The sequence below is a fragment of the Leucopleurus acutus genome (assembly GCF_964270905.1).
Source record: "Leucopleurus acutus genome assembly, chromosome: 9".
Lineage (NCBI taxonomy): Eukaryota > Metazoa > Chordata > Mammalia > Artiodactyla > Delphinidae > Leucopleurus > Leucopleurus acutus.
The window spans coordinates 80,629,322-80,653,495 of record NC_139144.1 but is presented as its reverse complement, the minus strand read 5'-3'; the positions used below and the strand labels follow the sequence as shown (position 1 = coordinate 80,653,495).

General features: G+C 40.2%; 1 protein-coding gene across 2 annotated transcripts in view; it reads left to right on the top strand.

Moving 5' to 3' along the window:
* The first annotated feature begins 1,164 nt into the window (after positions 1–1,164).
* The window catches only part of AASS (aminoadipate-semialdehyde synthase), a 73,291-nt gene continuing 50,281 nt past the window's right edge, over positions 1,165–24,174 (top strand). Inside the window, exons 1-9 of one of the 2 annotated variants that reach the window (XM_082846692.1) lie at positions 1,165–1,278; positions 9,850–10,071; positions 13,055–13,231; positions 15,957–16,041; positions 19,099–19,166; positions 19,276–19,422; positions 20,340–20,418; positions 20,551–20,678; positions 22,084–22,232. In XM_082846692.1, the coding sequence (XP_082702818.1) occupies positions 9,865–10,071; positions 13,055–13,231; positions 15,957–16,041; positions 19,099–19,166; positions 19,276–19,422; positions 20,340–20,418; positions 20,551–20,678; positions 22,084–22,232 (1,040 nt within the window). In that variant the 5' untranslated portion in view covers positions 1,165–1,278; positions 9,850–9,864. Of the gene's footprint in view, positions 1,279–9,849; positions 10,072–10,388; positions 10,525–13,054; positions 13,232–15,956; positions 16,042–19,098; positions 19,167–19,275; positions 19,423–20,339; positions 20,419–20,550; positions 20,679–22,083; positions 22,233–24,174 lie in introns of those variants that run through there. The other variant, XM_082846693.1, reaches the window with a different exon arrangement.

Sequence of the window (24,174 nt, the reverse complement as noted above, 5' to 3'; positions counted from 1 at the left end):
CAATGTTCTTTAAAAGTCCTGGCTAAATGGCCCTAGAGGGTCAGGGGGAAATGCATTTTGTGAAGACTAGCCTCAGCACTAGAGGCAGAAAAAACACCTGAAGTCCATCTGTGGGCTTCCTAGGGAATCAATGGCCAGAGGGTAATATTCCTTTCTGTTTTTGTAACTTTCTCTAACACATACTTTTCTCATACTGCCACAGATGTGTTTAACTATTAAATGCTCATGTCAACGATCTTGAACCTAGAACATTTTTATAAACTCCACTCATATCTCCAATTACAGAGAAAATGAGAAGGTTCTCTGGAAGCTGGGGTTTTCCTCTGTATCTTTAGCTTTACACATGCCAAATCACATTCCTAACCACTCCTCTAAAGCCTTCCCTTCTTGCTGTGTTTTACTGCACTGTTCTTGATATCACCAACTTCCTAATCACCACTTAGCCAAGCCTGAAACACCAAATTTGTTTCAGTTCTTCCTCTAGCCTGTTAGTCTTACTGGTGGTGTTGACTCTGTCCTTTTAAATCCCTTTACTATCACTTTTACTTGACCCCCTTCTATACACTATCTAGACCATATTCCCTTAAGTGCACGACTCTGATCATCTCATTGACTTGAGCAAAAAGCCTCTGGGGCTACACACTATTCATAAAAATGAAAATTCATTATTCAAATTAGTAAATTCATTAATGAACATTAATATTCATTGGATGTGGATACACAACACTTAATTTCTCAGTCTTAGTTTGCTGGACTCTAAAATGGCCTTAAGAACTGTCATCTGGCTTCACAGTCTTGTTATGAGGCTGTGAAAATGCTTTGAGAAGTGCATATCGCTAAGCAAGCGTGGTATACATGAAACGGAAACTTTTTTCCCAGGAGATACACGCATCTGTTGAGCGTGTAATGTCCGGACTATTTTCGTCCTTCTCCGTCTCCGCCTGTCTCCTGCTATGGACAGTTACAAACTTGGTCAATAACAGTCCTGGAAGGACGTGACGCCCCCAGCTAAGGACGTAGGTCAGAGATCTAAAAGGCAGGAGGATTTTCGGGGAGGAGCAGGGGCAGGGCATGACCTAGCACCTAGCAGCGCCGCGGATTGGTGGAGGAGAAGGTTGTTCCCTCAGGGCGGGCGCTGATTGGCTGCGGAGGAAGAGGCATGACTTCCGAAGTTGAGCAAACACCTCCTCCTCAAGGCCCCCATCCCAATTTCTGCTGGGAATTCGGATCCTACTCTGCCCGGCCCCGGGAGCGCAGAGGCGGCGGGGACCGGACGAGGTGAGCAGGGGGAGGGTGCCTGGAGGGGCTGAGCAGATGGGCGGTGGGCTCAGCCTGTGAGAAGGATTTGGAGATCGCCGGCGGGGCTCTGCCAGTCCGCCGGGCGGTGCTGGCGAGCTCTGCCTCCCCCTCCCCGCGCCGCCGGGGACCCGGGAGCTCTGCGGACTCCGGCCTTTGCCGGGACGAGCGTACGGAAGAGGGTGGCGAGCGTTTGGGCCTCCTCGCCAGGCCTCCCCGCCTAGCGTTTCTCTGCACGAGAGGGCTGGGAGGTGGGGCGCAGCGGGCGCGGCTCCGGAGTTTCTGTATAGGAAGGAGAAGGCAGGGGATGGCAATTCGGATTTCTTTCTTGGCGAGGGCTGAGGTGGGGAGCGGTTGCTGGGGAGTAAAGCATTGGTATTGAAGCTGTAGAGCAAACCCTCTGTTAATTCTTGGACTGTGTGCTTATTTAGATAGGCAGCTGTGGGAGGTGGTTGACGGAGAGGGGGGCCTCCCCGCGCCACCCCGGTCCCCCCCACCCCGATTTCTTTCGGCGCATCTGAACTGCGGAGACCCCGCAGGGGCTGTGCGGGCCAATGTGAGCGTTTGCGCGGGGAGGGGGCGCGGCTAGAAGCAGTTATCTACCCTGTTTAATTCAGTGGGACTAAATGGCCCGACTACTTCTGGAAGAAATATGCTTTTTAGGCACTGATTTTAGGAGAGCGGGAGTGGGTGTGGTGAGAGGGAGAGAGTGTGTTTAGTAACTCTAACAAAGATGAACATTTTTTGATATTGTGGGTCGTCAGCTATCGGAATGTGGAAAAGGCGTAGCTGTTATTACGCCGACCTAGCTATGCACAGGACCGAACCATCACTGACTTTGACACGTGGCTTTCATATACTTTATATTGGAAGAAAAAAAAAACCAAGAAACCCATGGCACTTGGTGTGGACGCTTCTGTGTGTGTGTGTTTTGTAACTTGAACTCCCCCCGTTTTTTAAAAAATAAATAAATTTATTTATTTATGGCTGTGTTGGGTCTTCGTTTCTGTGCGAGGGCTTTCTCTAGTTGCAGAGAGCGGGGGCCACTCTTCATCGCGGTGCGCGGGCCTCTTACTACCTCGGCCTCTCTCGTTGCGGAGCACAGGCTCCAGACGCGCAGGCTCAGTAGTTGTGGCTCACGGGCCCAGTTGCTCCGCGGCATGTGGGATCTTCCCAGACCAGGGCTCCAACCCGTGTCCCCTGCATTGGAAGGCAGACTCTCAACCACTGCGCCACCAGGGAAGCCCCCCCTTTTTTTACTATAAAGCTGAGTGAACCTAGGGCCAGACTACCTTCTAGCCATGTAACCTGGTGGCCGTTCTGCAAAATGAGCTAGGACGACAGAGGTTAAGCCAATGTCCCCAAGTGACTTTCCCACTCTCCAGAAAATCATATTTGTTCTCAGTCTCACTTGTTACTGGTGACAGCGTCATCAGAATTTTGATTTATTTGTAATTGAAAATTTTCCCCCTTTACTAACTAATCTTCTATTTAATCATTAGCAGATTTTGGTTCAGGACTTTGGAAGTGATCTTTGGTATGTAACCAATGCCAATTTAACAAAAAAGTTTTCATTTCTCCAAATATTCTTTTTCTAATTTTCTCATAGAGATAACATTACAAACAGTGGCAAGTTTCTTTGATGAGGCCACAAAAAAATTCTATGGAATTCATGGAATCACGGAAATGCTGTACATTTGGAATGGGAAATAACCAACAACATTATTACCGTGTTCATAGAATTAAGGTGCAACCAATTATAAGATGCATCCCCATTTTGGGGATGCTAAAATGTGAAAAAACATGTTTTAAATTTGGTGAAATACAGTATTAAAATGATAACTTATTTTTCTTGAACACTCATGCCTAAAGGGTGAAGGTAAAGAGAAGGTTTACTGGGCTTCTAAAAAAATAAGAAAGGGGAGGGATTAATATGGAGCCATTGTGAAGACCTTCCCACGGTGTGACCCAGAGTATGGAAGAGTGGTGTCTTCTGTCAGTGGTGATGGTTGTGCTCACCTTTTTTTAAAATAAATTTATTTATTAGTTTATTTTTGGCTGCACTGGGTCTTCGTTGCTGCACGGGCTTTCTCTAGTTGCGGCGAGCGTGGTCTACTCTTTGTTGTGATGTACAGGCTTCTCATTGTGGTGGCTTCTCTTGTTGCAGAGCATGGGCTCTAGGGCACTTGGGCTTCAGTAGCTGTGGCACGCAGGCTCAGTAGTTGTGGTGCATGAGCTTAGTTGCTCCGCGGCATGTGGGATCTTCCCGGACCAGGGCTTGAGTCCGTGTCTCCTGCACTGGCAGGCGGATTCTCAACCACTGCACCACTACGGAAGCCCCTGTGCTCACCTTTGAGGAGTGGGCAGGCTTGCAGCCTTTTTCTTAACATTTACTGAGTGTTTATGGCATGCAAGGCAGTGCTCGGCACTTTATGCCTACTAGCGCAAATAAACTTCACAATAGCTCTAAAAGGTAGATAGTATGATTCCCATTTTGCCGATGAGGCACAGACAGGTTAAGTTACTCACCGAGGTCATAGAGTAAGTGGGAAGCTGAGGAACCCAGGCCATTTGTGGAAGAGAGGAGTCAGAATTCCTTTGAGGTACCCCCTCCTGTTTTAAGCTCTGGGCTCCTGGTCACTGCAGTTAATCCAGGTAATTTAAGTGAATATCCTGTCTTCCTCCATAGTGTTTTTGGTATTTTTGTCTCCCTGTTTACTGTACTTCACCTGGATCTTCATGAGTCAGAGTGCCTATTTATGTTCTAAAATTCTAATGCTTTTGTAATGCACAGTGCCTAGTCACTACTATCCTTAATAAGAATCAGTACATCAGAGCTGAAAAGGACTTTAGTATTATATTCCAGTCTGGATTAGGAAACTGAAGTCAGGTAAGGAGCCCCATATCTAGTTAAATGTCTCAGCAACCAGGTCTGGATTTTGCTACCATTTTTATTTGCATTTCAAAATATTCATTGGTCTATGAGATTTCAGCAAGAGATTAGATCTTTTGTGGGGCATTGTTGGAGGGATGGGAGATATGAATTCCTGTTCTTATTCATTAGTCTATTTTGTTTTCTCTGCTACATTGGTCTTTATGACATTCATTTAAATTTTCTCATTTATTTCTTCATTCTTTCGCAAAACACTTGAGTTCTCCTATGGGGCAGTCACTGGGAATACAGAGATGAGGAAAACACAATTCATTTCTTCAAAGAATTTAGAGTTTAACAAAGAGACAGACAAATATGCAGATAAACGTTTTGGATCAGACTCCAATTCAGAACTAACTTTGCATTCCATCTCAGTGAAGCTACATTTGTGGGCTAGAGACCAGGAGACTCATAGGTCTTATGTCTTTGGATGACTTTGAGTAGCTTATAGGCTTGAGAACATATGAATATTCTTAGACCAGATTACTTAGCACTAATAAGCACTCCCCAAGTCTGCTTGTTTTTACTTCTAGCTAACTATTTTGTAAGGAGTTTAATATTAAAAGAATATAGCTATGCAACAGGAAATAAAAGTATGGAGGACAGTGTTGCTGCATACCCAAGCCTAGTTCTAGCAGGCCTTGGGGTTGGGAGGTATTTGGATTAGTTCTAGGCCATCGCTGGGTGTTCTATTAATTTGGAACTCTTTTGGACCTCTACAGGATTATTATGGTCTGGATGCCAAATATGTTGTGTAGGCCAAGACTCATGGCCACGCGGCTGCCTACCCTTATTTATAGTACCAAGGCTTCCTGGGAAACCATGGCTTTTTAAATACACTTGCACTTTTTGAATAAACTGGAAGTGTGGATATAAAACATTTGCGTTTCTCACTCATTATTTATTTTAGTCAGCTCAAGGCTACTCCATCCTTAGTGTCTCAATATTTAACCAAGATGTATGCCTGATCATTTGCAAATAACTTGGCATTGAGAAATCTCCCCATGTAATTGGATGGTTTTAGTGTGAGTCACTGAACTATGTTCTAGTGGAATTATTTCAAAGATCTAAAATATAAGGACAAAGAGCACATCTCTGACTTTGGGGGCTAAAGATAGATGATTTGGCCTTAAAATTTCTTTAATACTGAATTTGTAATCCTTTTGACATGTCTCAGTGGAAGCACCAGAAATTAGAAGGGGCCAAGCCTAACCCTTTTTTGTACTTAAGCTCTTGTGTTTGCTTGCACATTGTTCTGGCTTTGGTAGGTGGTTTGTAGGTTTAAAAAGTTTTCTGTTTAGGTTGATAGTATGGAAAGGATTGAAGAGACTTAAAAGATTTTTGAACATTCGATGGAAGGATAAAAAGCTCTCTGTAGATCTCAGCTTTCTTCATCCACCTACCATTCTAACCTGTGAAAACCAGCACAAATCAGGTACTCTGTTTTCTGGCATAAGTACTACCTGAACAATAACAGATAAATGTAACCTAATCCAGTTACATTTAAAAGTTATACCAACCAAAGAGCAGACTGTTTTATTATGATTCATCCATAGATGCTTGGAAAATGCTGTTTATGAAACATGGGAAATCCCATATTTATATGAGGCACGCTACCTTCATTTGTATTATCTGGTTTTAGATGATCTTTTCTCCCATCCACTCTGACTCTAATATTCAGCTATAATTAGTGATTGATAAGTCACCAGCAGATACTGCTTGAGGTCATTTAATTAGATAAAATTGTTTCATGCTGCTCCTGTTGGATCTCATGAAAATGAGCAAGGGACTGGATTGCTGCTGCTTTACAAGAAACTAACATCACGCTATGCATACCTTAAGTAACCCCAAATTTATTTTTAATTAAAGAAAGAAAATCAAAACACTTCTCCCATAATCAATGGGCAAATTATAGCTCATCAAGAAAATGTCTGGCTTTTATTTATTTATTTATTTATTTGCGGTACGCGGGCCTCTCACTGTTGTGGCCTCTCCCGTTGCGGAGCACACAGGCTCCGGACGCGCAGGCTCAGCGGCCATGGCTCACGGGCCCAGCCGCTCCGCGGCATGTGGGATCTTCCCAGACCGGGGCACGAACCCGTGTCCCCTGCATCGGCAGGCAGACCCCCAACCACTGCACCACCAGGGAAGCCCCGTAGTGCTATTCTTGTTTTACAAAAACATACAGAAGAATCTTTTCAAATTTTATTTTAATGCCATTTGAAACATTGGCCCTTCATGTGTTGAAGGGAAGACTGTTTAGAAATTGTCAGGGAAAGGGCCTTGTTCTCCAACCCTGACTGGGTGACACTTCTCGTTCTCCCCTTATTTCTCACCTCTTCCTCCTCCTTATTTTTCCTCTTTCCTTTCCTTCTCTTGCTTTTCCACATTCTCCTTGCTCATGCCAGAAGCTGTTATCAGCACACAACCCTGTCAATTAACCTCACTTGAGCCAGTGAATAAGTCCGGAGTCTTACTGCCTTGCTTCCACTTGAAGGCATTGCCAGAAATATACATGACATTTACTTCACGATATTCTTGGAAAAGCCCATAAAACACAGTACAGGGAAGTCCAGAATAACCCACTTGGGCATTTCCATGAAATGTCAGACACCTGCAGTGCCATACCTCAGAGTAATTCAGAAATTCTCACTGTTACATATTTCTTGATGACCTGAGAATGAAATGAATGGCGGTCCCAGAAAGTTCTATGCTGAGACCAAGTTTCAAGGTTCAAGCAATTGCTAACATAATCAGACCTGCTATAATCATCTTTTTTCTAAGCATCCAGAAACTTAGAATTTACCTTGGCAGGGACTCAGGAAGGATTTTTGGTGACACATAGAAAGGGGTTGATGGAGGAACCCCATGCTGTGCGAGAACTAATAATATGCCATATGGATCTGATCTATTTCTGAATTGAGCTGGCAGGAGTAACATATGTCAGATGTACGAGGTGTGGATCTGCAGGCTTTCGCAAAGAAGAGAAAATCCTGAGTGTTGAATATTACCCTAGGGATTCTGCTTCTGCTTAAAAGCAACAGCTCTAGTTGGATTTCACTTCAGTTTCTTCATCTGTAAAATGGGGCTAATAATAGTATCTACTAAATGAGATTTTCACAAGGAGGAAATGAGATAATGTCTGTAAAGTGCTCAGTATAGTGCTTAGCATATAATGTTAAATCAGTGGTGACTATTGTTCTATTTCTTTGAAAACGAAGGGTCAGGAATTGTGATTCAAGAATTCCCTACAAAAAATGAAAGTGAAAGTAGCTTCCCAAATAAAACGCAGAAGGCCAGCCTCTGCTACTTTCCTTTCCTAGGTCCCGAGGAAGGTCTGCCGCTGCAAACGTGTATGTGTGTATTACATGAGTGTATGTGGTTATGTCTCTCCTCCCACGCTGTACCCCCCGACTCCAGGCAAAGGAGGTGTGGAAGAGGAGGGAGTGTTGCTGAGAAAGGGGAAGCTGTGGTTATAAATCAAGCTTGGGCTGAGGAAAGAGACTGAATTATTTGGACATGTTTCCTAATCTTTGTGCCAAGTACTGCTACTAAGTATAGAGGGTTAGGGTCACTTGGTCAACTATGGTATGTGAGATGCAGCCCCTGCTGAGAAGATGGGACTGTTTCTGGGCTTCTCAGTGTGTTTAGAAGACTCATTTGTCTTTGGAATTGATTTCATTTACAAACATAGGGATTCAAGTTCTATGGGACGTTGCAGATTTTCCTTTGGCTTGGGGGAGAATAAATCTTATGGGCTTGGGCTTGGATTTGGGCTTAGCATAGTCTCTTTTAAAAACGAAACTATATAAGTAAACCAAAAAGTTAGATAAAGTATATAACAGACTTTTACTGAAATGTCGGTCATCCGTATTTTGGCCTGAGTAAAAGTTAGCCTGAACTCCTCATGACCGGCATGTTCATTTGCTGTGTGCAGTGTTTTCTCTCCCTGCCCCTTTTCTTCCTAAAACCTTCTTAGCTGGACTCTTTGCTGTTTGCTTTATTCTTTTAGTCTGTGTTGTGAGTTATCCTACAAGTTTTCTATCTAGGGTGATAAGTAGTTTGCCCCCAGGAAATAGTACTTGTACATTCCATTGTTGGACAAAACTTCCCTGTCTATAAGGTGGGTCTGATTTAGAGATTGTAGTCTGATGTAACAGAAATGTGTTCCATAAGAATTGTGCTATATGCTAGGGAATTTCTAGAAGATGTAAAATCATTTAGTCTCTATATTTTCATGCCAACCTTAAACATAGAAAACTAAGGTCCAGCATCCAAATGACCAGCAAATTATCATCTGAAATGACTTCTGACTACTAAATTTATGTAACCATTTGAAGAGGCACAGAATACTGTTTGATACTTATGCTTTAAAATTTTCTGTAAAATTTATTCTGTGCTGACACATAGTAAGCCTCTTGTAAATATTTCTTAATTGAATTAATGAATAGAGTTACAGAATCTGGAATAGCAGTTAGAAAACTGAGACAGGTCTGGGTTTAATATGATAGCAGGGGGAGGTGGTCTGGTAGAGGAAAATCTGGAAAGGGGAAGAGCATGTTTTTTTTTTTGTCTGCATTGGGTCTTTGTTGCAGTGCGCGAGCTTTCTCTAGTTGCTGTGAGTGTGGGCTACTCTTCGTTGCGGTGCGCGGGCTTCTCATTGCGGTGGCTTCTCTTGTTGCAGAGCACGGGCTCTAGAGTGCAGGCTCAGTAGTTGTGGCGCATGGGCTTAGTTGTTCCGCGACATGTGGGATCTTCCCGAACCAGGGCTCAAACCCGTGTGCCCTGCATTGGGAGGCTGATTCTTAACCACTGTGCCACCAGGGAAGCCCGGGAAGAGAATGTTTAGAGCAACAACAGGGTAAGAGAAGTGAGGCTGGGGGTGTCAGGTGCTTCTTCAGCTTCTAATACCTGTGGTGATAAATTGTTTGTTTGTTTTGTTTTCTTAAATTTCCAATCTTCCAGGACCAATGCTTTTATAAAATTCAATACCAATGAATTACTAGAAAAATGATCCTGTCATATAAAGGTTTCTAAGTGCTTACTTTCTATTTCTGTACATATCTCACTGTGGACCAGTACAAAGTAGTCACTGACTGACAACAGGCTATAAAACACACTGAGTAGAACTAGTTTAGGAAATGGTCAGAGATGAAACTCGAAAGAGGTTGGAGCTAGATTGTCAAGGATCTTGTACATTATGAAAGGATTCTAAACTTTAATCATCAAAATTGGCGTAAATTATCTTCCTGTATTTGCATTGTAGATGAACTTGCTTAAAACTTTTGTGCTGAATGTGTGTTTGATAAAACATACATTAAAAAAATGAGTTCAACTTAGCAGATATTGATTAGTGTCCCATAAGTTGCTCGGGACATTTTATTGTGTTTTTTGTTTTGGAAGTAACTTTGTTTGTGGAGGCTTGGGTTTGTTTGGGTAAAGGAACAGCATCCCAATGGCCAGCAAATTATCATGTCATCCAGCTTTTCACTCTCCCTTCTTCATCTTGAATCTGTTACCACCTGAGTTGGTTGGATTTTACAGCAGGTTTCTCAGGAGACCAGAACTGACCTGTGGGTCTTCTTGCCTTTTGTTGTCCTGCTCTTACAATTTCTTTACAGTCACCAGGTTTCAAGATGCTGCGAGTACCTAGGACCAAACTGGGCAGGCTGGGCCTCAGCCTCTCCAGGCTTCACTATAAGGCGGTGATGGCATTGAGGCGGGAGGATGTGAACGCCTGGGAGAGGCGGGCTCCCCTGGCTCCCCGGCACATCAAAGGGATCACCAATCTGGGGTACAAGGTCTTAATACAGCCTTCCAATCGGCGGGCCATTCACGATAAGGTAAATATTTCCAATTTTTAAAAATAGGTGGGACTGAAATGACCCTGTGTATGAAAAATAGGGAGCATCTGAGTGAAAATAAAATGTTTGCTAGTGTCACTTAAAGACCACATGACAATATTTCTTTACTTTGGTTATAATGAGATTATATAGTTATGAGATTTCTAGTTAGAATCCTTTCTTGAGCCCATAATTTAGCCAGTAAGTACTATTTTCACCCCATTCCATGCTTTCTTCCAGCTGAGGGATAAAATGATTGCTTTTAGGAGATGACATCCTTCAGTCATTCTCTCCTTCATGTGTGACCCTGGTTCTAGGACTGGAAAGACAAATGTCTGCAGGAAATGCTTCACTGAGTAGAGTTTGTTCATGAGTGTTTACCTTGCCAGCCACCAGGTGAAGCCCCTCGTATTCATCATTCTGTTTATTCTTCACAATAATCTTATGACACAGGTTTGACTTTTATTTTTATTTTAGATACATGCATGTGTTTTTCCTTTCCTGAGCCGTTTGAAAATATGCTGCAGACAATGCCGCTTTATTTCTAAACGCTTCAGTATACATTTCCTAGGAATAAATCATCTTCCTACGTAACCATTGTATCTTTTTCACACCTAAGAAATTAATAATTCCACAATATCATCTCACATCTCACATTTCAAATTCCCCATTGTCTCAGATGTCTTTTATGGTTTTTATTTTAATCAAGGCTTAATTAAGGTTCATTGTATTCATTATGATGTATCTTTAGTTCTTTTAATCTAGAACAGTACTGGGCTTATTGTTAACTAGGCTTATTGTTGTGATCATTTTGCAATATATACAAGTGTCGAATCATTTAGGTGTATACCTGAAACTAATATAATGTTAATTATACCTCAATAAGAGAATATTGAATGGAATTTAATATTTCTTAGAAGAATTTTTTTTTTTTTTGGCCTTTAGAATACATCCCACAAAGAATATTCAGAGTGCTGTGTTCAAAAGATATCTGAATGAGTTTTTCTCTGTGGTTACATGTCAATGTGATATCCAGTTGGATTTATTTTTGTTTCTATTACATTTTAATATTTGCTTGAAATCCTTTTTGATTTAATTTTATTTTTCAAATAAGTTAAACATTTACAAGCTTCAAAGATTAAAACTGTATAAAAAGATGCGACACAGAGAAGTCTTGCTCTCATCTTAATCCCTTACATCCCATTCCCACCCACCCTATAGGTTACTATTTTCATCAGTTTCTGATCTATCATTCCTGTGTTTCTTCTTGCAAAAATAAGCATGTGTATGAGTGTGTACGTATGTGTTTTCTTATTTTCCCTTCAATCTTATACAGAACGTTTTATACTGTATATACTCTTTTGCACCTTGCTTTGTTCTACAGCCTACCTGGAAATCACTTCATGTCAGTTCATAGACATCAGCTTCATTCTATTTAATGGCTGCTATAATTACTCCATTATTTATCATGATTTATTTAACCAGTCTACTATAAATGGGCAAATAGATTGTTTTCAGAGAAACCAGGTATGAACCATATGTTCATTCTTTTACTTTCTTTCCTATTCATTTGTACTTTCCTTTGAAGTAGATTCCTAACTAGATTTATCTTCATTTTATTCAACTGCCATCTAAGATGCTTTAAAAATTCTGCCTGGATCATGGTACCCCTTTATTTAAAAATCTGAAATGATTGTCTATTGCCTCCATGTACTAGCTATGAAATCTCAGTTTAATGTGTAGGACTCAGGTTTCCCATTGATAAATTGGGGATAATAATAGTACCTACCTCATGGGAGTTTTGAGAATTAAATGAGATAATTCACCCAAAGAGCTTAGCAAAGCACATAGTAATTTATTAATAAATATCAATGGGGCTTCCCTGGTGGCGCAGTGGTTGAGAGTCCGCCTGCCGATGCAGGGGACACGGGTTCGTGCCCCGGTCTGGGAAGATCCCACATGCCGCGGAGTGGCTGGGCCTGTGAGCCATGGCCGTTGAGCCTGCGCGTCCAGAGCCTGTGCTCCGCAACGGGAGAGGCCACAACAGTGAGAGGCCCGCGTACCGCAAAAAAAAAAAAAAAAATCAATGATTATTTTTATTTTTATCCAATAAAGCTCATATTCACCATAATAATATTCAGTCTATTTTTCTAAATTGATTCACTTATTATGCCCTAAACATCTCCTTACTTTCCCATCTCCTTCACTATCTCTTACTGATATTACCACCTTGTATTTCCCATCTCCATCCCTCCAAATCCTACCCAGCCTTTTAGATTAATTTAAATTTCCACATTTCCTTGATCATCTCACCTGGGAGTTATCTCAATATCCATTAAAGTAATATATCACTTAGATTATGCTACTCATAATGTTCTTTTGAATTCAGCCTCATGCACTGTGCCTCTGACTTCTTTTTACAATATTTTGTGAGCTCCTTTACAGGGGAGATCTTGTCTCTGTTTCTTTGTGTCCTATCTCATCTTTAGCACAGTCCATGGAACAGAGTAGGGCAGTAATAAATACTAACTGAACAACAAAAAAACAAAAGAAAAGAAAATATTGCATATATGTCTTTCCTTTAAAAGTATACCTGTATATAAAAGTATATATATTTCCTTTAAAAGTATAAAAGTATATTACTATTTAGCATTTAATGTTTCAGGGCATTGTTGGCACAAAATATACATTTTACATGTATATTTAAATCACATGTGCTAGCAGTTATGGTCAAACTATTAACAGTTCTTAGATTAAAGTATGTGCTGAATTCTCTAATTTTTTGTTTCTGGTACAAAAGTCAAACATGTTAGATTGATCTTTAGCCAGCAAGTAAGAATATTAGAAGTAGTTTTTCTATGATTTGTTCCTTATATTTGTTTCCTTCAAAAGGTTGTGACTTTAACTGCTACATTTATTTATTAAAGAAAATATGGATACAACAAATCAAGAGAATAACTTTTAATCAAAATTACATTCCCAGGAATATGTCAAAGCTGGTGGCATTCTTCAGGAGGATATTTCTGAAGCTTGTTTAATTTTGGGAGTTAAAAGACCCCCAGAAGAAAAACTAATGCCTAAGAAGACCTATGCATTCTTCTCCCACACCATAAAGGCTCAGGAGGCCAATATGGGTTTGTTGGATGAGATCCTAAAACAGGTAATTAGTGGCCAATATTCATAAATGTTAACATAGAAACATATTTTTTTTTAACTTTTAACTGTCAAGTGGAGTTTTAGTTTTCTTTCAGCATCTAGAAAATACATGACGTATTCACCTCAGTAGGAGAGGTGATCTGCAGTTAGTCCTTGTATAGTTCTGCTGCTCTTTGGGCTGCTCTGCTGGGCAAGTTTGGAGTTTGTGATAAGAGGAACCAAACACACTTCATTCCTTTGTATTCTGAAATGGGAAGAATGATAGGAGCATTTGCTCCAAATGATTATTAACTTATAAGGTTAATAGTTCAAATATTAGCAAGTAGAATTTTTGAGCTAAAAGGAACCTCAGGGATCATATAACTTACCACCCTAATTTTTCAAATGGAGCCCAGAGAGGTGAAGTGACTTGACTGAGGCTGCACAGCTCTGTAGTACCAGAACTGTACTGGAAACTATTTTTACATTTATTAACATTCATAAGGAAAAGAAACATTTTTTGAGATATAAATACTGTGGAAAAACTATCATCTATTTAAAATACATCTATTTAAAATACTCAACAAATATTTACCAAGTGCCTACAATGTGTCTGACACTGATCACTGCAATGAACATAGCTTACATTCTAGTACGAGGAGACACTAGAATAAATAAACAACACCTCCTATGTCGCTTGGTGATATGTGTAATGGAGATAAATATAATACAGGAGAAAAAAAGGAGTGCTGGGCACTAGGGGAGGTGATAACGCTACTTGAAATAGGATGATCAGGGAGTGCCTCACTGCAGTATTGGCATTGAGCAAAAATTTGTAAGAGGCAAAGGATCAAGCCATATCCATCTGGGAGAAGCCTTCCAGCCTGAGAGAATAGTAGTGCAAAAGCCCGACAGACAGTCTTTTTGAATGGAGGATTAGAGTTCATCATATTCTAAAATGCTTATTCTGCCTGCTCTGTGAATAAAAGTTGGAGACGGGAGAAGGAGAGCAAAATGGATAAGAAGATCGTTAGTCTAGACTAGTCCAGATGCTAGGCTACAAATGATGTTGAGGGCGGCGGGAGTGGAGGTCGTGATACATGGACAAATCTTGGATGTATTTTAGAGGTCTGATCCTACAGGATTCATGGATGAGGTGAATGTGGACTATGAGAGAAAGAGAGGAGTCAGAGGCGACTCCAAGATTTTGGTTAGAGTAACTTAAAGGAGTTGCTTTAGATTGACATGATGCTACTGCACGAGGAGCAGGCTTGGGTGGGAGGATGAAGATTTGAGCTTAGGGCCTGTCGAGTTTAATTTGCCCATTAGACATGTAAGGGGAGATGCTGAGTGGGCCATTGGATGTGAGTCTGTAGCTCAGGAGGGCAGCTTCTCCAGATACACATTTTTCAGTTGTCAGAGACTAGATGGTATCTAAAGCCATGAGACTGGGTGAGGGTAAGGAGTGACTGTAGATGGAGAAGTCCAAGGTCTAAGTCCTGGGGTAAGGATGTTAGAGCATTAGAAACTAGACTTGAATCTGACAATAGGTAGAGGACAGGAGAGTTTCACAAGCAGTAAAAGTAATGGAGGAAAATGTATTTTACATAAACCTGTAGAATACATTCTTACCAATTTCAGATTCACTAAACAGACACTGTAGTTAATTTACAGTGTTTCATAAGAACCAATTCAAAAAGTAATTAAAGGAAATAGTATTATAGAAGAATGTTTCACTTTAAGCAGATAAAACTCCTCAAAAAGTACTTTAGAAACATTTTTCTTTTTGGTTATATGAAGTTTCATTCATTTCAAGAAAATTAATGAAAACAGACCCAGCAGGGCTGCTTTTGGGCAACATTTTGTAACAAATTACTTGGAGTTGGATTAATATTAAATATTCTTAAATCCAAGCACACGGCAAAAATTATATCATCTTTGAGACTATTTAAAACATTCTATAATTCCAATGTGTCAGCAGTTTTTGAGCATGAGGTGATAGGACATTTCCAAGAGAGAGGGAAGATTCCCAAGGAAAGAGGAAGGACAAGATTTTAGTGAAGGTGAGGAAGTGAAGAACAAGCAGCTTGTGCTACTTTTAAAATAAAGTTCGCTTGTGAAAGGTTGGAGAGAGAGAAAAAAGAGAGAGACAGAGAAACAGAGAGATACTAAGAGAGACGGAGAGAGAGAGAGAATGAGATAGATTCGTGTGTATGGACTTGAGAGGGTGTGTAGTTGCTATTTTTAAAGTAGAAGAGAGACCTGGGTGTATTTAGAATGGCTGAGGGAAAGCAACAGTGTAAAGAAGGAAGAAAGAAAAGAAAGAAAAAGTTTGAGAGGTCTTGGAGGACATAGAATAAAGCCGGCATCTAGCTCACAGGGATTAGTCTCAGGAAAGACTTGTGTTTTTTGAGACTAGAGGGAAGGATGTGAGGATGAGTGGGGGCAGTATGTGGATATATTTGTCAGTGGTGCTGGGCTAAAAGTTAAAAGAAATCATGCCTTTGTTATTTTATTGCCTACCATCAAGGGGTGTTAGCACCCTGCTAGGACCATTCTTTCATCTCTCATCACAAACCTATCATTAGTTTGTGACCCAGCATTTTCTAAATATTTCATGGTGCACCTGGCAAGTCAAGATCTATTTTATGAGGGAATACTGTGAAATAATCACTTGCTCATATATGTTTTGTACTCATTCAAATTAAGCTGGATGGGTCTGGTTGAGAAATTTTTTACTGTTTCTTCAGGAAATCCGACTTATTGATTATGAGAAAATGGTGGATCATAGAGGAATACGGGTAGTGGCGTTTGGACAGTGGGCAGGTGTGGCAGGTAGGTATGCCAAGGCTGTTACATCACCCATTTTGTAAATTTGCCTGGGAAGTAACTGCGTTCTCTCTTTTTTGTGGCAAGGGGATGGGAGTGTTCATTTCCACCAATAAAAATAAACATGGGGGTGTGACTAAGGGTGATGAATATCAGGGGAATAAAATAAAATCATTAAACTATATTTATTACAAAAATTAAGAAAAAGAGAGTAGGGAGAAGGACAACAGCTATGCTTAGGCTCTGAATTTTTACTGTCCGGAAGACTGGAAAGAGAGGTCAGTTTGGTGATGAGAAATTGAAGAATGGAAGAAAGGGTAAAAGAGGGAGAAAAGGTACGGGGACAGGAGCCAACAGAGGAGCAGTCTAGCAAGGATACAAGCTGGAGTTTGGGGAAAAACAGCACTTGATTTTTGTCCCAGTTAGTACTTTGAACCATCTTTAGTTGAGAAACACCACATGTTATAACTCTATATCAGATTAGACTACTTGAAGGTGTATAATTGTCAGAATAAAGTAGACAGAAAATTTGTAGGGATAGAGGACGCAAAACACTATCAACCGCCCTGACATCAGTGGAAGTTCTTGAGCACCCAGCACTCCACCCAGCAACTTGCAGAATAGAACACATTCCTTTCCTGTGGAACATTCATCCAGATGGTCCATATGCTAGGTCACAAAACAATTTTTAATAAATTTAAAAGGTCTGAAATCATAGAGTATGTGCTCTGACTATAATAAAATTGATTTTGGAATTATAATACAAAGATATATAGGAAACTTCCAAATATTTGGAAGATAAACAATGTATTTTTGAATAACCCATGAGTCCAGAAGACATCACAGGAAAAATTAGAAAATATTTTGAATTGAATGAAAATTTAAAACACAGCACACCAAAATTTGTGGAATGCAGGTAAAGTGGTGCTTAGAAGGAAATTTATAGCATTTAATGCTTTCATTAGAAAAGAAGAAAGTTCTTTTTTTTTTTTTTTTTCCAGTATGCAGGCCTCTCACTGTTGTGGCCTCTCCCGTTGCGGAGCACAGGCTCCGGACGCGAAGGCTCAGTGGCCATGGCTCACGGGCCCAGCCGCTCCGCGGCATGCGGGATCTTCCCAGACCGGGGCACGAACCCGTGTCCCCTGCATCGGCAGGCGGACTCTCAACCACTGCACCACCAGGGAAGCCCAAGAAGAAAGTTCTTAAATTAGTAATCTAAATTTCCATCAGAAGAAGCTAGAAAATGAAGAATAAATTAACCCAAAGCAAATAGAAGGAAGGAAATAATATTGATAAGAGGGAACATCAATTAAATTAAAACAGGAAAATAATAGAGAAAATCAAAAGCCAGTTCTTTTTTAAAAAAATAATCAATAAAATTGATAAACCTCCAGTTAGATTGATTTTTAAAAAAAAGAGAGAGAAGCCACTTTTGACCAATATTAGGAATACAAGAGGAATCGTCACTATATATGTCACAGATATTAAAAATGATAAGGGAATATTATGAATAAGCCAATAAATTTGACAACGTTGACAAAATAGGCAAATCCTTGAAAGACTCATCTCAAGAATAAATAAATCACTTGCATATCAATGTACTAAATAAATTCCACTCATAGGCATTTATCAAGAGAAACAAATTATTTTTTGTAAAGAATTATTTATAGTAGCTTCATTCATAATAGCCCAGACAATCCGCAGAGGAATGGATAAATAAACTGTGGTACATCCATAGAATGGAACACCCCTCAGCAATAAAAAGAAGCAAACTACTTATACGCACAAAGTATGCACGAATCTCAAAAACATTTTCCTGCATAAAAGCAGACACACAAAGAAGAGTAAATACTTAAAATTTCATTTGTATGCAACTGTAGAAGAAACGAATCTATAGAGACAAATAAAATCAGTAGTTGTTTGGGGCCAAAGTTTGGGGAGGATTGACTGGAGTGATGGGAATATTCTGCATTTTGATTATGTTGGTGGTAATATGGGTGTGTGCATTTGTTAACAGTTATCAAACTATAGACTTTAAATTGGTGTGATTTGTTGTATATAAATTATTCCTTTAAAAGTTGACATCAGAAAAAAGGTCAAAGAAAATTTGTCAGGGATATGGAGAGGGAAAGTTCCCTTCTGGAAAAGAAGGGGAGAATGGATGCTGAGGTCTTCGTTACAGGCATGCTAAGTTTCTGCTACGTGAAGGACATCCAGATTGAGAAATCCATAAGGTGGTTGGTTGGGTCTTGAAATAAAATATCTGCGTTAGAGATACAGACTTGGAGTCATCATCATACAGAGAGTACTTGAAATTTAGGAATGCATGAGATTAGCTAAGGGAAAAATGTAGAGATTGAAGAGAATAGTGCCTGGGACAGAATCCTGAGAGTGACCAATACCAAGCAAAGGGCAAGGCACTAATATAAAAGGAATGGGCATGGGAGGTGGAGCCTGCAGAAATGTAGGGTGAAAATGTTCAAGCCAGGCAAGCTGAGGGAAGAGAGTCCCAACAAAGAGGGGCTCTACATTGCCAGATACTTCTGACAAGTAAGTCAAGATCTGAAAAGTGTCCACGAGTTTAGCTGTGTAGGTCACTGAAATGATGGGGGGAGGGGTCATAGGGTCAATGGTGACTTCTTTTTTGCTTATTCGTTTGTTTCTGGTATGAGAGAAATGGAGGCGTGTTTAAATGTTGATAAGAATGAACCAATAGAGAGGGATAGAGAGAGGACATAATTCAAGAGTAAATTCCTGAGAGAGACAGGAAGGGATGGGATCCGGAGCAAAGGTGGAGAGATTAACCTTAGAGAAAAAGAGGGGCACTCTTTCCGTTTTAGCAGGATTGGATGTGGAGGGGACAGGTCGGGGTGCAGCTGGGTTAACGCTTTCGATGGCAGAAAGTTGAGGGAATGGATAAGATGACTACTGGGGCCCCTTCCAAATCTGAGATGCTGTGGTCTGTGCTTTCTCAGAGCACGGAGCAGGTTGGAGGACAGGTAGAGAGAACAGCTTCAACTCCTCCCAACTAATGGTCTTTCTGTTGGTCTGATTCTGCAACAGGGATGATCAACATTTTACATGGAATGGGTTTAAGGCTCCTTGCTTTGGGACATCACACACCTTTTATGGTGAGATGTTTATTGTGTCTATTTTTTTTTTGAAATACATGTCACATTTTAAGAATAGAAACCTGTCTCAGGTGGTAGACTAATGTGATCCATGTGTGCTTGCTTGCAGCACATTGGCATGGCTCATAACTACAGGAACAGCAGTCAGGCTGTGCAAGCTGTCCGAGACACTGGCTATGAAATATCCCTGGGTTTGATGCCAAAGTCGATAGGGCCCTTAACATTTGTGTTCACAGGGACTGGTAATGTATCTAAGGTATGCTCCAACTGTCTTCTTTCTGTAAAGCAGTCTGAAACTCTGACACTAACCCGAAGGATGTGGGCATTTTGTGTAACATTTCAGAGCCCTTCTTTTCCATGACTGGGCATTCTGTTCTTGGTACTTTTCTTACCTATGTACTTTTCCCACAGTAAAGTGCAGTACTGGTCCAAACTTAGTGTCTTTGCTTTGAGTTGATTCCAAGCTGTCAGAGGCTTTGAATGGTTTTTCTTTTCTTTTTTTCTTTTTAGAGGGATAACTCCTTGTTGTGTAAAGGTCAATTCTTAGGGTGCTCTGTTCTACCTCTATCACTGAGATATCCCAAAATTTGGAAGTGACCCCAGGATGTAAATTTTACAAGATTTGGAGTTTTGCCAAAAGATGTTAAGAGGCTTAACTCAAGACTACTATTGTTACTTTCTTCCTTCTGGGGTAGTTTCGAGAATGTATTTTTGATCCCATAGAGAAACTTGTAATTGCAAAATAGATCTTTCTTCAGCGAAAATATTTTACAAACAGGACATCACTATTTACATTATACTGTGAGATAGCCATCTGATATAAGTAGGAAATATAGTTTCCCCACTTGAAATAATTTCTGCAATGGAGCAAAAATTAAATAGAAATCTTTTTATCGTACTGTCAGTTCTTAAACCCCCTTGCTTCTATGCTGAATAACTTTAAGTAAAAAAATCAAAGCCCCTTCCAATGAGCGGTGTTTAAATGGGAATAAAAGTTGGTTCACAGGCTGCATGCAAGAGGCTCACCTGTGCTTCCGTGTTGTGGTCCCAGTTGCAGGGCAGGGCAAGTTGAGCTATAAAATTGTGGGGAAAATGAGTTGGAACCTTTGCAGGAAATCGGATTGGCTCTTTTCGGATTGATTTTTAGAGTTTTCACTCATGCATTATTTACAGGGAGCCCAAGAAATCTTCAATGAATTACCTTGTGAATACGTGGAGCCGCATGAATTAAAAGAAGTTTCCCAAAATGGAGGTAGGGAGGGCGGGGAGGGCGAGTGTTTGTGTCTTTTACTGTTTTTTTAACAGTTTCAGTGTTATAATATTTTATCACCATAAACCTTTATCATTTGTGACCCACTTGACTAATTCCTTTCTCCTCTGCAAGACCTGAGAAAAGTGTACGGGACAGTGTTAAGTCGCCATCACCATCTTGTCAGGAAAACAGATGGTATCTATGATCCTGTAGAGTATGACAAATACCCTGAACGCTACATAAGCCGTTTTAATACTGATGTGAGTATCATGCCTCGGTTTTGAGTTGGTTGCTCGTGATACACTATAGTTAGGCTGCTTTGAAGGAGAGAGATTGTGTACATTGGTTTTCAGTTGTCCATATTGACTTGTGGTGAGTCCTTTGGGTATTATGAGTTGTCCTTAGGTGTTGTTGGCTTTTCTTGGTGTTTGGAGTGGCCTTTGCTTTGTGGCTTTGGTAGTTTCTATGGGTATGCACATTGCTTCACTGACTCTGTTTCTCCTTCAGGTCTGCATGTGCCCAGTTGCTCTAAACCATTTCCTGTGGGTTACTCTTTTCTGTATTTACCCTGAATTAGTTAGTACTGTTGAGAAACCATAGTGTCTATGAGAGTTGTTCTCAACATAGTTCTATCCCTTCTGTGGCCACAAATTGCAGTCAACCTCAGCCAGCCATCTTGAAATACATGCCATTGATTACAGGGGACCAGAGTGAAACAGTATGGCTATGGAAGACCCATCTCCACTGTACCAAAGTTACTTCCAGTTCAGATCCTCCTTCTGATGGGGACACACTGGTCTCGTCTTATAAGAAGGATAATATATTTGTGTGTTTTGTAGTCATTGGTCATGCAACAGTCCTTCTCAAAATAAACCAACAAAAAAATGCATGCATCTAATTGTGAAAAGGAATATTTTAAATAATTTTAAATGTATTTGAACAATATAACATTTTTAGATTCTGGTATGAAATTTAGTGTTATAGCATGTAGAGCATATTATAGAAGAACTCTTATCTGTGGCTTGAAAATGCTTGAGATGCTTGAGAAACAGGAATTATAAAACTAGTTTCAAATTGAAAGATTTTGAATCCAGTAAGTTTCCATCCCTTCTCTTCCCCAGTCACAGAAATACTGGTGATTGGATGCATCCCCAAACTTATAATGACCTAGTTACCATGTATGCATGCATGTAGCACTTTTGCCCATGGAGCTTACAGATGTTATCTGATTTAATCTTCACAGCATTCCTTTGAGGAATAGGGTACGCATTATCCCCATCTGGCAGGTAAGGAAAACAGAGCCCAGAGAAGTTAAGGTAGCATGCTTTAGATCACATGCTACTAGAGGCTGAGCTGGAAGTAGAGCACTTGGTCACTTGAACTTCTGTTATTTCCTTTTCCTTGGCTAGGCAAGGCATTATAGAACACAAATATTAATGTATTTATATTCATATGTTTTTCTATAATGAGATAATTTTCCACTGAAATCTGGGTGGGTATTTATCGTCTTTGCTTCGAAAGGTGGCCACTGACTTGGCAAATAACGAAGTCAATTAGAAATAACGTTAAATTATTTCTCATGAACTTTACTGATAGCTCTCTTTCAGCACACTGCTTTGAAAAAGGCTATTTCCTATCTCGCTGACCTTGGAATCTGCTTTACAGATTGCACCCTATACAACTTGTTTAATTAATGGAATCTACTGGGAACAAAACACTCCTCGCTTACTAACCCGCCAAGATGCTCAGAGTCTCCTGGCTCCAGGCAAGTCCTCAGTTGCTGGTGTTGAAGGCTGCCCTGCACTGCCACACAAGTAAGGACTTCAGCAACGATGGCAGTTTTCAGCAGCAAGGCCCACTGTGAGGGTATCACACATAGGGGACCCGCATAGCACAGGACTTGACTAGTAATAACCAGTTGTCTGACTTATCTTATCTCTTGGAAATATTTGACAGTTAACCTTCCCTCCTTTTTTTTTTTTTTTAATCAAAGTATAGTTGATTTACAATGTTAGTTTCAGGTGTACAGCAAAGTGATTCAGTTATATATATATGTATAAGGTGACATCCCGAAAGTTAGAAAAAGTGTTCTGGGCTTAACTGTGTTAAGTGATCAGCTGGACTCGGTGATAACATGTTAGGGATAACTGAGATTGCAAAGTTTCTTTTTTTTGTTTGTTTGCTCTAGGAAGCAAGTTTATTTTTTTTATTGAAGTCTAGTTGATTTACAATGCCCTGTTAGTTTCAAGTATACAGCACAGTGATTTAGTTACATATATATATATATGTATGTATACATATACATACATATATATATGTACATATTTTCCTTTTTCAGATTATTTTCCATTATAGGTTATTATAAGATATTGAATATAGTTCCCTGTGCTATACAGTAGGTCCTCATTTTTTATCCATTGTATATATCGTAGTGTATATCTGTTAATCCCAAGCTCCTCATTTATCCCTCCCTCCCCCCCTTTGCGCTTTGGTAACCATATGTTTGTTTTCTATGTTTGTGAGTCTATTTCCTTTCCTCCTTCTTGAGATTCTCTTCTCTTATGGGACTCCACACGTAGCTCAAAAGTAAGCTCCTCAGAGAGGTCGTCTCTTGCTTCCCCATTCCCATCACTCTTCAGTCTGTTACTGTATTTTTCCCTGAAATTCATGTGTTTATGATTTTTATTTTCCTGTGTTTATGATATTTCCTGCCTCACTAGAACTTACTAGAACTTAATCTCCTTAAGGATAGGGGCCCTATTTGTTTTGGCCACAGGTACCCAGTACGTTGTTTGACATATAATGTTCATTCAAATAATTACTAAACGTTGAATGAATTCGTTAATAAATAAATATTTGTGGAGCACCTGGTCTGCCTGTCACTCTGCTAAGCTGAGAGATAAAGAAAAAATGTGGTTGCTACCCTCAGGCATGTAGCTGGCATCAATTCAATTCCAAAGGAATGCTAGGAGCAATCAATATCGCAAGAGTTTAGAAGCAAGTGGGAGCATGGGCTCGGCAAAGTCTCTAGGGAGGAGTGAGAACAGGGATTTCAAGTGATAGGATTGGTGCTTGATAACTATGGAGCCACCAAAGCACAGTTTAAGACAGTGAGTGGGACACTGTAGCCCTAGTATAGGGTTTATATGGGCAAGTGGAAATTAGAGATCGGGCAGGAAAATTGGGGTCAACTTCAAAAGGATTTCGAATCCTGGGCTGAGACTTTTGTTCATAATTCCAGAGATTTCTATGTAATAACACATAAAATGATGTATTACTAAGCGGGGTGGAGGTAGTGTAGTCGAACTTGCTAAGTTATTTAAAGTTGGCTGACTAGCTTAACTTTAGGCTGTTGTCAATGATTTCTCTAGGGAGGGTTTTTTTTTTCATTTTTATTGGAGTATAGTTGATTTACAATGTTGTGTTGTTTCTGCTGTACAGCAAAGTGAACCAGTTATATATATATATATATATATATATATATATATATATATATATATATATATATATCCACTCTTTTTTATTTTTAATATTTATTTATTTAGGCTGCACTGAGTCTTAGTTGCGGCATGTGGACTTCTTAGTTGTGGCATGCATGCGGATCTAGTTCCCTGACCAGGGATTGATCCTGGGCCCCCTGCACTGGGAGTGTGGAGTCTTACCCACTGAGCCACCAGGGACTTCCCTATCCACTCTTTTTTAGATTCTTTTCCCATAGAGGCCATTACAGAGTATTGAGTAGGGTCCCCTCTGCTA